This window comes from Oryzias latipes, chromosome 23, assembly GCF_002234675.1.
Source record: "Oryzias latipes chromosome 23, ASM223467v1".
Classification (NCBI taxonomy): domain Eukaryota; kingdom Metazoa; phylum Chordata; class Actinopteri; order Beloniformes; family Adrianichthyidae; genus Oryzias; species Oryzias latipes.
The window spans coordinates 15543414-15559458 of record NC_019881.2 but is presented as its reverse complement, the minus strand read 5'-3'; the positions used below and the strand labels follow the sequence as shown (position 1 = coordinate 15559458).

The window sequence follows — 16045 nt, the reverse complement described above, 5'->3', positions numbered from 1 at the left end:
TTTCCTTTAGTGATCTCATTGTATAAATATTACTTGGCTTGAATGACTATATATTTATATATGGGTTTAGAATATTACAATGTTTTTACAATTGAGTTAAAGCTGTTAATGGTCATTTTAGCAGATGTCTCAGCTCATATTGACATTCAAAATGTATTTTAAGCTGAGAACTGATTTAAAATGTCACTGACCCCTGAGGTTGTCTTCAAGAAAGGGTACTTCTTTAGTATATCCTCTCGCACCTTGCTGTACTGGATATGCAGGACATTCACATGACCTTCAACGGACGATGCATCCTCACCAATGACACCAACCACCTATTGGATCAAATTTAAAAGTCCATATTAATAATAAAAAATACAACTGCAAGCACTGATACTGGGGTTAAAGCACTTTGAGATGATGTTTAAAGACAGTTTGTGCAGAGTGGTTTGGAGTTGATCAGAAATTAACTTCTGAGTTGTAGGCGGGGCTATTGACACAGTAGTTACCCTCCGCTGATGTCCGATCATCCCTTTGTTTACGCCCTCTCCCTCTAGCTTACAGTCCTTCCAACCTAAAACTAACATTAGTGGTAAAACCAAAATGGTGAGCAATATTGAAGCTTTCCGGCCATAGTTTAGATCAAGCTCAGACAAGTATGATGAAGATGTTAATGGATCCGTTTGTCTGCAAGTGGACGCATCAGAATACGGCAGAGCAGAGGGACTCGGACCCACTTCATTTCATGTGGTGCGTCACAATAGAGACCTTCCTCAAACTGCATTTATTTTGTCTGTTCCTGATTCATCCCAATTTGAGTGAATACTCAGATGTGCAGTTTTAAACGTGTTCTTTTAAACGTGCCCATCATGAGAAAAATACTGCGACATGTTAAAAATGGGGGACCCACTCCAATGAAAGTTATTTTTTAAAATGTAGCATTTTTATGATGACATATTGTTATAAGATTTAAGAATAAAACTGTGTTTCTGAATATTTATTTTCTCAAATTGGGATGAATCAGGAGCAGATGAAAAGATGTCATTTGAGAAAGCTTGTAGTTGTTACGTACAAGCTATATTTGGCAGGCCACAAGCTCCCTGCTCCGCTTGTCTTCATTCTCCTCGTCTGAGTTGGCATCTGGCTCACATCTATAAGGCTGGATAGCTCCAATATTGCACGCCAATTCTGTTGCTTGGGGGTTGTGAGGGACTGTAAGGTAACGGGAGAGTAAACAATGGCATGATGGGAAATTAAGGCCGGTTAACTCTGCAAAACAGTCCTGTCAAGAACTTGAAGGTGAATTCCAATTGAACTGCAGAAACCATGTCCCAGAAAACATTTTCCCCCTCAAAAACTGCATAATCAATGTCTGTCTTTGTATAATAATAATAATGGATTGGATTTATCTGCGCTTTTCAAGACACTCAAAGCGCTTACATTGTGTCCATTATTCATTCACTCCTCATTCATACTTGGTGATGGTAAGCTACGGTTGTAGCCACAGCTGCCCTGGGGCAGACTGACAGAGGCGTGGCTGCCATTTCGTGCCTACGGCCCCTCTGACCATCACCGGGACCATTCATGCACATTCACACACCAGTGGAGACACACTGGAGGCAAGGAGGGTGAAGTGTCTTGCCCAAGGACACAATGACATTTTGGCTGGCGGGAGCGGGGATCGAACCGCCAACCCTTCGGTCATTGGACGACCCGCTCAACCGCCTGAGCCACTGTCGCCCGTATAGTCAATATCTTGTTAATTATGCAGAGCTTTGTTGAAGGAAATACAGAAGAATTATATGTTTGTATGATAAGGACAGTATTCCAGAATGTATTCAATGTGTTGTGACTTACTCAGTGCAATCTGCTGTTTCCCTAGAAAACTTTAAACTAGTTTGGATGATCTGCCTTACTGCACTATTTGACAACTTAACTGAATTGGAAAGACAGCCTGACTTTGAATGCTTGAAATGACTTTGTGAAAAAATCATTTACTTACTTTGGCAAGAGAGGCGTCTTCAACTCTTCGTCTTGTTGTAGGACTGTGTTGTAATATTATGGTGTCATCTGAGTCCACTTCAGTATCTCCACTTGAACTGCTATTGCAGCTCTTTGCAGGACAACTCGGCTGATCTGTCAAAGTATTAAAGCTTTCAGTTACTGTAATATTTAAATAAGTATGATAGCAAAAACAAAAAAAGTAAAAACAAAGATTTTTAAATACTGACCGAATTAACAGTTTAGCAGATTTATTATCTTGTCTAAGACAGCAATAGGATATAAAACTCACTTATTTGCCCGTGTTTTGTTCCCCACACTATCCTGTCAAATAAATCATTGACCATTAGACTCCTATTGATGCAAATATACAATCAAAACTCTTCAGCTCAAAAATGTTCTTAATTTAGCATGTACTTGAAAGCAAAAACACAGATTATTTCCCTTGGAAATAAATTAAGGCATCAAAGGGGAATTTACCCAAAACCATTCAAAACAAAATAGATAAATTACAATTTAAAAGAAAAACTTCACCTTCTGGATTTGAATCTTCGGCCAGACAAATTTCCAACACACCAAAGTTTGGGTTTTTCAACAGGAGATCAAAAACCTGCTCATCAACTTCTGTCTTTGAGTCATCAAACACTTTCAAGTCCAAGGTTGGGATGTTGAACTTTTTGGCAGCTGTGAACACAGCAAAATTATGTTTAGAATACAGCACAGAAATTATCTTTAAATTAAAAAGCAATTAAAAAAATCTGTTTGCATCACAGCTGACAGTTTATCCACAAAGTTGACTGATTCCTGTAAAGAAAAATGCTGGAAATTGTGATGTTTCCACTCACCACATTCCCAAAAGGATTTGAAGGTCAGCTGAACTTCAAAACTTTTTTTGTTAGCGTTCAACATGTTCACGCACAGCTTGCATCTTTCCTGGTGGGAAAAAAAAATAATATATTACAAAAAAGAAAAAACATTACAACACCAAAAGGTACCAACACAGCATTTCTTCAGATCTAAGCCCTGTTCCAAATAAATTAATACATTTTAAAATAGTAATGGGAAATATACTGGCTTCTAAGGGCCTACAGATTTATTTCTTGGAAGTTCATTTAAAAAAAATGTTTTTTCCTGGTTTATAGATGAGTTTTTGGTTTGGGAAATCGTGAGGAGTATCTGGAATCACGGACCTCCATTTAAAAAAAATAATCTCTTCGGGAGAATGATCAAAATCAACAATACACAGTGTTAACTTCGCTTGACCAACAATGAGCGATCATGACAACCTAAACAGTCTCTGTCACTGTCTTGCATTCGGGAAATGGTGGCTGCCCGCGCACAGCAGCTACGGCAGGCTGACATATAAATGGGAAGGACTGCCATACTCACTGTGGTGTAAAAAAAAAAAAAACTTATTGGACTCCTACACATTACAGATTAAAACGATTAACGCATTGAATTCGACGGACCTAATAAATATCAGTAGGAATTATGGAGCTGGTCGTTTCAAAAGTAGCTGGCTTCCTTACTAGGAAACACAGAAAGAAAGAAAAAAAAAGGGGGGGGGGGGGGTAGGCAAAAACAACCGGTGCATCAACGCCAGCGTACATCGGTAAAACGGCCACAGAATTATCTAGTGAAAAAAATGTATATATTTCAATGTATTTAACGGAACGCGGTACAACACCAATAAAAACAACAGCTTAATTTATTTAATGGCTGCATTTAGCTGAACTTCAAACGGCTGAGGCTAACCGTTAGCAAACTAACTCCTGCTCGTAGTTTGCAATCTCCTCACAGGCACATACACGGTGGAATAGCAGCATTACACTACACAAAAGTTATTCCTTACAGATAAAATAACCGAACCCGCTTAAAACAAGTTTCCAACTTATTTTTGAGCAATTAGCAGACTTACCTCAGTCACAGCCTCTATCTTCCTCCGGCCGCTGCGGGATAACAAAATGGCGGAAGAAACGAAACTTAAGAAAGTAGAGTGGGCGTGGTCTCGCTGGTTTACTCACTCCAACATATTTCCTCTACCTTTTTAAACCTACTTAAATAAAAATTACTGATGGTAACTCCGAAAAAAGTACTCTCTCATTTTTCCTGTGTAGGTACAAAAGCTAAAAGGTACTAATATGTACACATAATGTAACGTAGTAACAGATAAATTTACTTTTTTATGAGAATGTATGATTAGAAAAAAAATAACTTAAATTAATTAACAGCTCAAAGACTAGAAATTTAAATTGAACTTAGGCCAAGTTAAAGTACACCATATAAGGTTAAAAATATCAAATAATTTTGTCTACATTGTGCTTTTGCTCTAAATTAAAGGCAAAACTTAAAACAGCTCTTATATAAGTAAAAAAAAAACAGGCTCACACTAATACATGTTTAAAAGTTATTATCTTGATGCTATGCACAATCAATAAAATATAATGTGCTTGTGTACTGTTCAGAACTAGTCATAAAAGATGTGTGGTATCTTAAATATATTTGGTTATTTTGTGCATCTTTTCCAAATAACCAACAGCGTATTAAATGATTTTGGGTGACGTTTTATACACTTTGAATTATTACTTTTGTCACACAAGTGATTGTACCTTTGTTTGTGGAATAAAGGGTCCAAATATGGGCCCTCTGATGGTTGGAAACATATTTGTACCTTTTTTATCCTTAAATGGTACATATGTACGGAGCCCGTGTCCTGACATTAAGATATAAAAATATATCTTGTTCCCACAGATTAATATCTTGTTCCCACAGGTTATTATGTCGTTCGCACGAAATACTATTCCGTTCCCACAAGATACTATTCCGTTCCCACAAGATACTATTGCGTTCCCTCAAAATACTATTCCGTTCCCTCAAAATGATTAACTCGTGCGAACGCAATAATTATGTCGTTCGAACGCAATAATTAATCCGTTCGAACGCAATAATTATTCACGTCATGAGTCATGCGGATATGCTCTCTGTACGCCGGCAAAAGCCGCTTTCAGCGGTAACTTCCGTGTCTCTGAGACCCACATTCGTTCAAAAAAGGGACATGAAAAACAAAAATGATCACTTTATTACTGTCTCAATGAATATAAGAAAAATATCAAAAGATTTATGATAACTACTAGGCTGCTTTGTCATACGATAGCTCATGCTAGGCTACTTGTACTAGCGCCGCCGCAGAGCTCTCTGATGTATGCCGGCATTTGGGCAACTGGCTGGTCGGTCGACAGACAGCTGATATTGTAGTTTAGGGTCGAATAGGAATAATAATATTCAGGACTTGTATTTAATTAACTTTAGCAGTCAGCCGCTTTACATTCGAAGGCTATTAGGCTACATGCTAACTGACTAGCCGATCATATCCTGTTATTGATTTACGTCATAGATTTACAGCAGATAACTTCACATTTCTGTATGTGTGTGTCTCATAACATTGCATTGAAGACACGGAGGATGTTTAGAGAACAGATTTATTTATTTTAAAAAGCACAAAAGCATCCATCGGTGTGATGATTCACGTTGATCATGCACACGATGATGATGATCATCCTCTGGTACCCGTCCATCTTACTGCAAAAGCCGCTTCCTGCCGCTACTTCCGTGTCTGTGTGAACATTCAATAGGGTTAAAAATAAAAGCAAGAACGGTCGATCTATTATTGTCTCGATGAAAATTACTTACCGCACTTAGCTTTTAGGTCCTAGCATAACACACATAGAATAACCCGTCATGCATCACGAATACCCAGCATACACTTCGACCAGCCAATTATTGGTCTTGTTGTTACACTTCAGTTGAAAGGACACGGTGATTGGTCAGATGCATTTTGGGATATGTGTGGTGCATGGGATACGTAGCATTTAGCATATTACCCTTTTTCACCTCACATCCCACTTTGCCCACAATTTTCCTTTTGAACGATGGACAGGGATAATCTAATTAAGGTGTATTTCCAAATGGGAATGCATTATAAAGGCATTTTGCAGAGCCTGGCAATACAAGGAATCATCATTTCGGAGAGACATTTATACCGTCTTTTGAGAGGAATGGGATTAGAAAGGCGGAGTTATGACTTGGATGAAGCCATCGATTTCATAGCTGAGCAACTCCAAGGCGATGGACAGGATCACGGATACAGGTGGATGTATACGAAGTGTAAACAACGGGGTATCCGAGTCCGAAAAGAAGACGTGAGGATTCTTCTTTATCTTCTTGACCCGGTTGGCTGTCATGTTCGCCAGAGAAGACGGCTCAGAAGAAGACAATATTTTGCTAAAGGTCCAAACTATGTGTGGCACATAGACTCATATGACAAGTTAAAGCCATATGGAATATGCATTAATGGCTGCATTGACGGTTTCTCCCGTAAAATAATCTGGCTGCGGGCTGCCTTCACCAATAGCGATCCCAAAGTCATCGGGGGATACTTCCTGGAGGCAGTGGAGTGCATTGAGGGATGCCCTAGGATCACACGAACAGACTTGGGAACAGAAAATGTTGTGGTGAGAGACATTCAGCAGTATCTCAGAAGAAACAACGAGGGTGATAGAGCAGTAGAGAGAAGTCACATCACAGGGGCGAGTACAGCCAACCAGAGGATTGAAAGTTGGTGGGGATTGATGAGAAAAGAAGGAATCGAACAGTGGATCGCGATGCTGTCCGAGCTGAAGGATGAGGGCTCCTTCTCTGGAGACTTGTTGGATAAGGCTTTGTCTCAGTTTTGCTTCATGCCAGTCATTCAGGTAAACAAAAAGAAAGAAAAGAAAAATGAATTTTAATGATTTTCTAATAAATTTGTGACTGTTTTCTCAAACACATCACAACAATATAATTTGATGTAATTTTCCTATCTCTTTTATTTTCATCTGCACTCTTTTATCTAAGATAAATTTGAAACCAAAGATGATCATTGGTTATAATATGTACCCCATGTTCCTAAATTTTGTATTCATTTTTTACAACAGGAGGTGCTAAATGACATCAAGAATGTCTGGAATGCACACCGCATAAGGCCCTCTAAGAACCAGCATGTGCCCTGTGGGATACCAAATATCATGTACATGGCTCCACACCTCTGGGACGCAGAAGACTTCCTTGTTCCACTGAACGACGATCTGACCATCTGCAAAAGCAGCTGCACGTTTTTAAGTCCCGTCCCATGTGAAATGGATTTGTTTGAACTTTTTACAATAACAATGCAAGAGTCACACTTAGAGTTCCCATCCACCATGTCTCAGTCGCTTGATTTATATCTTAATCTGAGGGAAAATATTCGTTCAGAGTTGGCTGAGGGTGTTTAAGGACTGGATAACATACTAAGATTTTGTATTGAAACATGTTTTGTTCTTTTGCTTACAACTAAAATTAAAACAAATCAGCATCACATTGAAGACTGGCAATGGTGTTTAATTGTAGAAAATATATCTGTAGTTGTTCTTTTTAATGCATAAGTTTTGTGTTTGGTAACTACAACAGACTTTTAGGGCCACTCAAAAAAAGTTATATTACGAGATCTAAAAACATGCTTTATAGATTAATTGGTTACTCTAAATGGTCCCTAGGTCTGAATGGGAGGGTATTTATTAGAATGATTGTGGCCCTGCGACAGTGACAACACGTCCATGATGTCTGCTGCCCTCACTCACGAGTGGCCAGGATAGAATCTGGTAGCCCCACAACCCTGAAAGGGACATAATAGGTTTAGAAGATGAATGAATAAACATTACAAGATTTAAAGGTTTCCATTTCCTACTGTTTCTTCATAAATTTACAAGATTAGAGTTGAAGTGACCATTAAGTGCAGCAAGTGAATGCCACGCAGCAGCAAAGCAGACAGACTAAACTCAAAGGATTCAAAGGGGTTTATTGTCATATGCAAAGTAAGGAAACGGTTTTCCCTGTACAATGAGATGCTTACTTTGCCGTCTGCTCTAAATGCCTAAAGGGTAAAGGTTGTAAAAACAGCTGAGATCATCGGTGTCCCTCTCATTGGCCTACATTTATCATTCTCGTCTCACCTGCAAAGCCATCAGGACTGCAGGTAATCCATCACATCCATCCCAGAACCACTTCAGCCTGCTGCCATCAGGAGACTGCCAAGTCTCCAGGCCAGAACCAGCAGACTCAAGGACAGTTTCCTCCATCAGGCAATAAGGAAACTCGACTCTCTCCCTGCCATACCCCCTCTTCCCCCTCCACTCCATGTTGCAAACTTGTGCTGAGAATTGTCGCTTCACAATCTCCTTGCTCTTTTTCACAATTTAGATTGCTGTTATTTTTATTATTTTATATGCTGCTTGCACTATGGGTCAAGAAGAAAGTAATTTCACATGTGCTGTTTGTCATGTGTATGCAGAATACTTGACAATAAAGCTGACTGACTTTTTGTTAAATAAAAAACTAAAGATGGAGTAGGATGTATACAGGATATCTGAAACATTCATACAAAACACGGTTCTGCACTTCAACTCCTGTACCTTCATCCCGAGGGAAGGAGAGTGAACAGACCACGGGTGGGTGGCACTAAAAATCCTTTGTAGGTAACTGTGTAAATGTAATTTCTGCAAAAACAATTGCAGCTACATTTAATTAATCAAAATTGTGTGTTTCAAATACCAAAACTTAAGTGTTTACTCAATATTAAAATGTGTTATAAAAAAATAAATTAAAAAAAATAATCATACCTTTGTGCAAACCATAGCATAAGTGTTTATTGTCTTTTTGTTTGCAAAATACAAAAAAAACAAGAACAACACTTATTGAGATTGTAAATAATCAAAGAAATTTGCAAAATAATGTTTAAAAGAATTGCCTACATTCAAAAGGTAAACATAAGTGCTCATCAAAATAATAAAATAATTAAAATTATTACAATTTCTGAATTAATAACAAATTTTCCTTTACACATTCGTGCAAACCACAATTAGGTTTTGGCTTTTCTGGGGAAAAAATACAGCCACCTTAAACAATCCTTAGAAGAGCTGTAAGAAAAAAACTGTACTTCAAACATTAACTGAATTGTCTGCTTTCCAAAAGGCAAACAAAAACAATATCAAACTTTAAACACTAATATAACAGCTGGATGTTCTTAGAATTTGTTTCTGCTTAAATAACATCCATTACCCACATGGCACTGGTAAGTATGCTGTTGAATTCGCTGCGGAAATCAGGATAGCTGTGGTAACCCATCGGTAGTTTTAAAATACATCCACATGTGTGAGACTGTGGCCTCCGGAGGAACTCAGAGGTTTCTACAAACTGAACAGTTATTGAGTTGTCCAAAACATCTGATCCAGTGCAGAAACGTAAAAAGAGAGGAAGAATGTTGGAATCGGTTTCCCCTATGAACCTTTTCAGATAACGAGCAATCACTGATTGGTCTGCTGTCATTTCCTCTGGAAAGTTTAGGTGGTCCTTGACTTTTTTTGCTGTCGGTTTTTTTTTGTGTAATGAAGTCTTCCAGATCGTGTCGTGGAAGTGAACTACTAATGGAGTGCAAAATTGGTTGCCAACACTTGATGACATAATTTGGGGCCTGAATGATTAGTTTGTGCCCCATTTGTGTTAAAATGGGAAGGAGTGTGTCTTTGGTAGGCAGTTGCCTACAGTCAAGCGTTCCAAGAAAATCAAGCAATTCATCACTTTCCACCGAGTCAAAGTCCTCCAAAGCCTTTACAATGAGATCTTTTTCCTCTTGTGATACATACATCAAAAGGGATTCTTTTAAACTACTGGCTACTGACCCATAGAGCACTTCTTCCAGAAAGGGGACAGCAAGTTTCACTGGGAAGTAAGAAACTTGTTTCCAGCCCACCACAAACACCCGAGCCACAGCCTGCCATTCTTCCAACTGAAAGTCATGCCTGATAAATGGGACTTTCACTTGAACTCCTAATGTGCAACAGTCATAGAATTCTGTCCAAAATTCAGTCAGGCTGTCTCGAAAAACACCTGCCCCTTCTCCTTGTTCAAGCTCCCCATTTGGTAAACGCATTTTGATGGTAATCTCTGATGTCAAAACCTTTGGGTCCTTAAAGGCACACATTAAATCTGTAAGACAATGACCTCTTCTCACAATCACTGTCACAGGAGAAAACTGCTGTTCAGGCATTGCCTCTGCGTCTGTGCTAGTCTGTTCTGCAATGTTTGGAGCAGATGCTGAATGTTCCACTGTTAGAAAATCTTCAGTGCCTTCGGAAACGATAGCCTGATTGTTTGGCTCATCTACTCTCAGTTCCACCGTCTCACGAGCATGCAAGATAACAACTGTGTCTGATTCTTCATCTTCACTTACAGTAAAATGTCCATCCCATACAAGTGTGTCATCTAACTCCAAATCTTCACTTGTGGATATTCCACCAACTGCATGTTGATTTGATGTTGCCAAATTCTCAACAATCTGACTTTGGTCGTTTTCAGTGAGATCTATCATGGAAGACTGGCTTTTTGGGTCATTATCTTCTTCTACTGCCTGGTTCCATTCCATTTTCTTTTTGGTGCAGAGATAAAGTCTCAGTAGTTTGACTTTGCAAAGACTATACAACTGCTCAATTGTATCAGAAACACAAATGTTCATCTGGGAGCTCTCAATATGAGTGGAATAATTTGAAAGACGCATGTTTTTTTTTGAAAAGCCTTCAGGAAAAAACAGACTTTCAGCCAGTACTTTGACATCTGCCACAGTTTTTTCTTTTTCAATTGACAGATGCCTTGTGCCACCACCATTAACTGACTTCACCTGTTTGTATCTTTCTGCAATCTCATCAAAGTCCATCCAGCCAATCTCGATTCGTCTCATTTGTCTCTTGGCATTTACATTTCCTTTGAGTGTAGAAAAACGCTTTTTTAAAGGCATCTCTTCAGTTCCACTGACTCTTTGCCGCAGTCTTGAAAGGATGGACTCCTTCCTGGATGACCCACTCTCTGACAAAGCTGTTCGTCTGCAGAAAGCAACAGTGGAGACTCTATCTCCAACTTTGGGGATATATTTTGCCAAGTCAGTATCTGACATCAGTGGAATAACAGCTGCGTCAATCTAAGGATTAAAAAAAAAAATGTACAACTTAAACACAAACAGGTCAATAATACACAATAAAATGTCATGCAAACATAAAATAACACATTTGGTGAAATCTGATCTAAACTTGTTAATATGAGTCCTTTTCCTAATCTCTAATTTATCTAAAGTGTGTGATGGTTTTTAAATTAGAGTAGAGCATTAGTAATTTCCAAAATTTTCCCCATTTCTCTATGTTATTATATTACCCAGCATTCCTTTGCTCATGTGACTTGAGCGAAGAGTGATGTCATTCCAACTTATAAGCTCCGTAGCTCAGAAGTCGAGTAAGCCCTGGCTGCGGCCTGGGGAAAGCTCAACATCGCGGAATGCTGGAACAATGCAGAATGCCAACCCCGCCCACATCACCACGAGGAACGCCGACCTCGCCCACACTGAGCCCCTGCATGTGAGTCTCCATCAGCGCAGTTGTGGTCTTCTTCGTTTCCATGTGCAGCGATCTTTTCAAAATGGAGGAACGCAGCAACGTAAAAACAAAAAATTAATGAAAAGAAAAGTTTTATTGTTATTATTGCTCGCTTTTCCAAAACAATTTCGTATTTTTAAATGTAATGTGCGTTTTTTCTGTCGTTTCAAGGAAGATATTCCCTGCCTGATGGTCTGAACGTAATAAAAGGGAACAGAAGGAAATTCTGAAAGAGCTCCAAAATGGTTCCCTCATGAGTTACAAGAGTCATGGAACTGAGGGAAACTTTTTTTTTTTTTAATTTTTTTATTAGAACCGACTGTGAAGCATTTTGCACTTAAATCAAGGATGTTTGTAAATTAAAGATATTCCCGAGCAGCAATAGAGACAACCGTTGCTGGAGAGCCAACAGAGACTGTGCACTCCTTGAGTTGTGTGTGAACTGAGCTGAAATACACAACAATTACAAAAAAAAAAAAATCCTAAAGGCGGTTAATTGCTTTTATGTACATGCGATCAAACACAAACACCAATGGAAATTCACATTGGTCGCACGCAACACATGCAGCCAAGATGCACATTGCTCCATTGCCTGCATGCATTTTAAGTGCATTCAAGGATAAAAGTCGGACACACATACTTCCTCAGGCTCCGTGAGGCCAAGCAAAAAAGTAGCGCGTTTGAGTCTTAATTTTATTAACTCCCTAACATAGCACATGGAAACTTTTAAAATGCGAAGAAAAAGACGGGCTTAACGTGGGCGGGGTTAGCATTCCGCAGTGATCGAGCATTCCACGACGTTAAGCATTCACCAGGCCGCAACCAGGGGTAGTTGCAGAAATCAGAGAGTCACATGGTTTATCTGGGTTATTGAGACTGGTGTGCATCACATCAATGGTTATTGCATTGAGTTATATTGTGATGGTATATGTTAGTTTAAGCTTTTGCAAAATATTCTGGAAAGTCACAACCATGATGGTTAGCTCATACTTACAAAACTTAGAATTATTTTTGGTTTGGAGTGCAATCTAAATGCGATTTGATAAAGCCTCCTAATTTATGAAATGTGTTGGTGTAACTCATTTAAATGATTGTTTGGGTTATTATGTTTACATGACTGAGTTGAATTGAGTTGTTGTTATATATTTTTGTTATAGCAAATCATCACAATTAAATTTTCAGATATCCAGCTAATTTGTCCTTTTGTTTTTTTATTAAATTGATTCCCGGCTCAAAAAAAGGCTACAGTGTTGGTGGGAAAAAACCTATAGTACTTGGAAAATGATTTCCTTCTAACACATTTTGTGCCATATTTAAAGCAGTGTACCGGTAGGTCAATATAAGAGCTTGATTTCACAAATACATAAAATAGTAACTTACGTTTTCATCTTCAAGTTTCTTAATCAGTTCCTCAGCTATGTTGCGCTCCATCAGGAATTCCCGCAGCTGTGTCTCCATTTTGGGTTGATTTCTACAAAGAACATTCAAATGAATAGCAGGCTTGAAACATAGCACATGAACGTACCTCTCCAAATATTACTTTTGTATGCATTTAGCTTTTTTTCATAGTGTATTGCCTGAAATAACATTTCAGACTTTGATGAAAAGTCAATGTGCCAGACTCAAGGTCTAACACTGTAGCTTTCAACCTTATGTGCCACAAACTGGCATAATATTAGTCTTTGAAGTGTGATCAAATCAACCTATATATATATATTTTTTTTGTTGAAAAAAGCACTTGTCATACCATGCGCAACTAGAAACGCTAAAACATTCATACAAAAAAACAACACAATATTACAATAAGAACCCAATCCACCGTTCACCTTTCCCACTCCCCTCCGTTAACAAATACGACACATGGCCCCACACACAATGAATACTTATAAAAGTAGCTTTTAAAAGAGATTTATAAGATAATTTGATGAATAAATACTAATCAAGTTCAATAATAAAATGTAAATACTGGTAATTATTTTTAATGCTTCTTTAAAGTGTCAAAGCTCAATTCGAGGTTCAGTTTTACAGTATTCATTTTTGTATTAACATTCCAGTGTAGCTGTTCTTGTCTCGTTCAAATTTTCTCTCTGAGGTTAAGGTTGAACCAAAAGAAGCCACTTGAGGGAAGGTGGGCCAGCAAGCATGTATTATATGTTTGGGTAAAAATGTTAATTCTTTAATATTTTAACATTTGGAAATATGTAATTCTTCCGGAGTTTTAAGAAGAAAAAAGAAACGTTCAAATTATAATGAAAACACAGAAACAATCTCAAAATAGGTAACATTAAAATAAAAAGTTCCTGTAAATACATGGCACATGAAATAAGCCAGTAAGCTAGGTCTATTGGAAGAGCAGCGTTTGATGCTACAGCATCAATGCTGAGATGTGATGCTGATGTGTAGGCGACAAGGAATTGGAGAGGAAGGACTGAGAAATCACAGGAGCGCATCTGAGGACAGAAGAGGATTATGTGAAACACAATTTATAAGACATAATGGTCGAAGAATCAAATTAAATGAAATAGTATAAATTTAAAAATAACATGGAGATGCAAGTGCTATGTTGACAAGACTGTATAATATTCAATGAAGTTTCTCTAATTTGCAAATTATATTAGTCATTCATATGTAATTTCAATGATGCCGTCATTACAGTAATTGCAATAAGGAATGCAATAACAGTAAAATATAGCATGTGTGAATTTTATGATGACATTATTACATAACGATGTACACGATTTTTTTTTTTTTTTTTTAACTTGTTCTGTCCAACAGCTGAGCAAACAGATTAGAGCTGAAGGCTTTTTGTGTTGGACAGGTTTTACTATCACAAAAAGAGGTTATATAGCTTCAAGAAACTAGAGTGTAGATTTGTATAAACCCCTTTTTGTCATATTATTTTTTATTTATTTGTTACATTTAGTGTGTGTGGGGAGGGAGAGGGGAAGAATGTGAGGGGAGGGTGGAAGAGAGTAAAAGGAAGAAAGGTGAAAAGGTGGGGGATACAAGCACTGATTTGACTAAGTTATTAATTTAAGCTGTAACAATTATACCAGATCTGCTGGAAAGACGAATGTTACATCAAAGGTGAAAATCTGACACTAAGATGAGCGAGAAAAAAAAACTGTCCATCAATACACTGTAGGTAAGGAGGAGGGATGAAGCAGACAGGGAGCAGTGTGGAGTGTGCACGTGCACGTGGGGGTGGAGATACATGCATGCTGCCGACGTGAACCGTGTGTTCATAAAGGGAGCCAGATCCTACCCAGCCAGACCAGCCAGACCAGGAGAGGGGAGGAGAGCCCCCCAGGCCAGAAGCCCCCCCAGCATCCGGACCCAGGCAGCCCGGGAGGGGAGGAGGAGGGGACCGCCCACCCCACCAGCCAGGCACAGAGAGGGCCCCCCTACAGGGGCCCCCCCAATGCCCAGAGGCACAAGCGAACCCAGTGTCCGGCCCCCAGGCCACAAGACAGGAGCGCTTAGCCGTACCAGGCGGCAGCCATGGGGGCCACCGGGCGCCGGACACCGAGACAAAGGCCAGGGACGAAGCCAGGGCCCCCGGAACCCAAGAGCCGGCCACCACCCGACCGGCGCCCCGTCCCCGCAAGCCAGCCCAGGCCCGCGACCTTAGCAACCCAGGGATCGCCACGCACCCACAGCCACAGCCACCCCCCTAAAACCCTACGCACTACCCCCCCCCCCCCCCCCCCGCCATAATATCTGACCCCCCCTCCCCAACCCTCTCAGTGCCCTCCCCTCTCTGTGATGGGGAGGGAAAGCCCCAGAGGGTCCCAGCGAGCCAGCCCCCAGGTCGGTCCTACCCATGCACTCACACACACATACAATCATCTGGTTACCCTCCCTACCCCCGCCGCCAAGCAGCAACCCCCCCCCCCCCCCCCCCCCCCAGCCGGCCGACCCCCAGCGCCGCATGCCCGACCCCTCCCGCAGCCGACAGGACACCCATAAGCCCGGCCGCCCCGAGAGGACCAGGCGGGTGAAGACCGGCCGCCCCCCCCGACCCCACCCATGTATGGAGGTGTGGGAGTGCTGTGTGTGTGCTGCAGGTAAAATAGGAGGTCACCAGTGTGGGGGGATCCACCGCTGCCAAGCCGCAAAGCCCCCCACTCCGGAGTCCCTCTGTGATGTACACGATTTTGATTGACTGTTACAACAAGCCAAGGTGGGATAACATAAGAAAAGCACTTAAAGCTATTAGCATAACACCTAGTCTGGGGGAATGTAAGGTAGGCGTTGTTACAAAACTTTTCCATAACAACATGGATCACTTAACATGACCAGAATACAGACGTTAAAGCTTAAGTTAAAGCTTCGAGCACTCGCGCTAGCTAATTGACGTTAAGCTAACGATGCTAGCATTAGTTCTGCAACAGCAACGATATGATTGACTGTTAAATCATATTTACTTGATATATCTCTGTCTTTGTTGAGTCTTTCCTCCTCTTCTTTTATTTTTTTCCGTCTCCCGGGTAACAGGTACTTCCTGAGGAAGTTTTGGAATACTGTATCACTTAAAATGTGAATGAATCTCAAATTGTTGCCTATACACC

General features: G+C 40.0%; 1 protein-coding gene across 1 annotated transcript; it reads right to left on the bottom strand.

Annotated features, from left to right (window-relative positions):
• Positions 1 to 8783: 8783 nt before the first annotated feature.
• Positions 8784 to 13679, bottom strand: LOC110015555. The gene is made up of 2 exons (XM_023952641.1): positions 12855 to 13679; positions 8784 to 11026 (listed from the first exon to the last, which is right to left on the bottom strand). The coding sequence occupies exons 1-2, from the start codon at positions 12930 to 12932 to the stop codon at positions 9233 to 9235; spliced, it is 1872 nt and encodes a 623-aa protein (XP_023808409.1). The 5' UTR covers positions 12933 to 13679; the 3' UTR covers positions 8784 to 9232.
• Positions 13680 to 16045: the final 2366 nt, after the last annotated feature.

Bases quoted from the DNA above. Each gene is read 5' to 3' on its own strand.
- LOC110015555 (XM_023952641.1), bottom strand. From the start codon at position 12,932: ATGGAGACACAGCTGCGGGAATTCCTGATGGAGCGCAACATAGCTGAG. The intron at 11,027-12,854 runs GTAAGTTACTAT...TTTAATCCTTAG, and splicing joins AGAAACTTGAAGATGAAAAC to ATTGACGCAGCTGTTATTCC.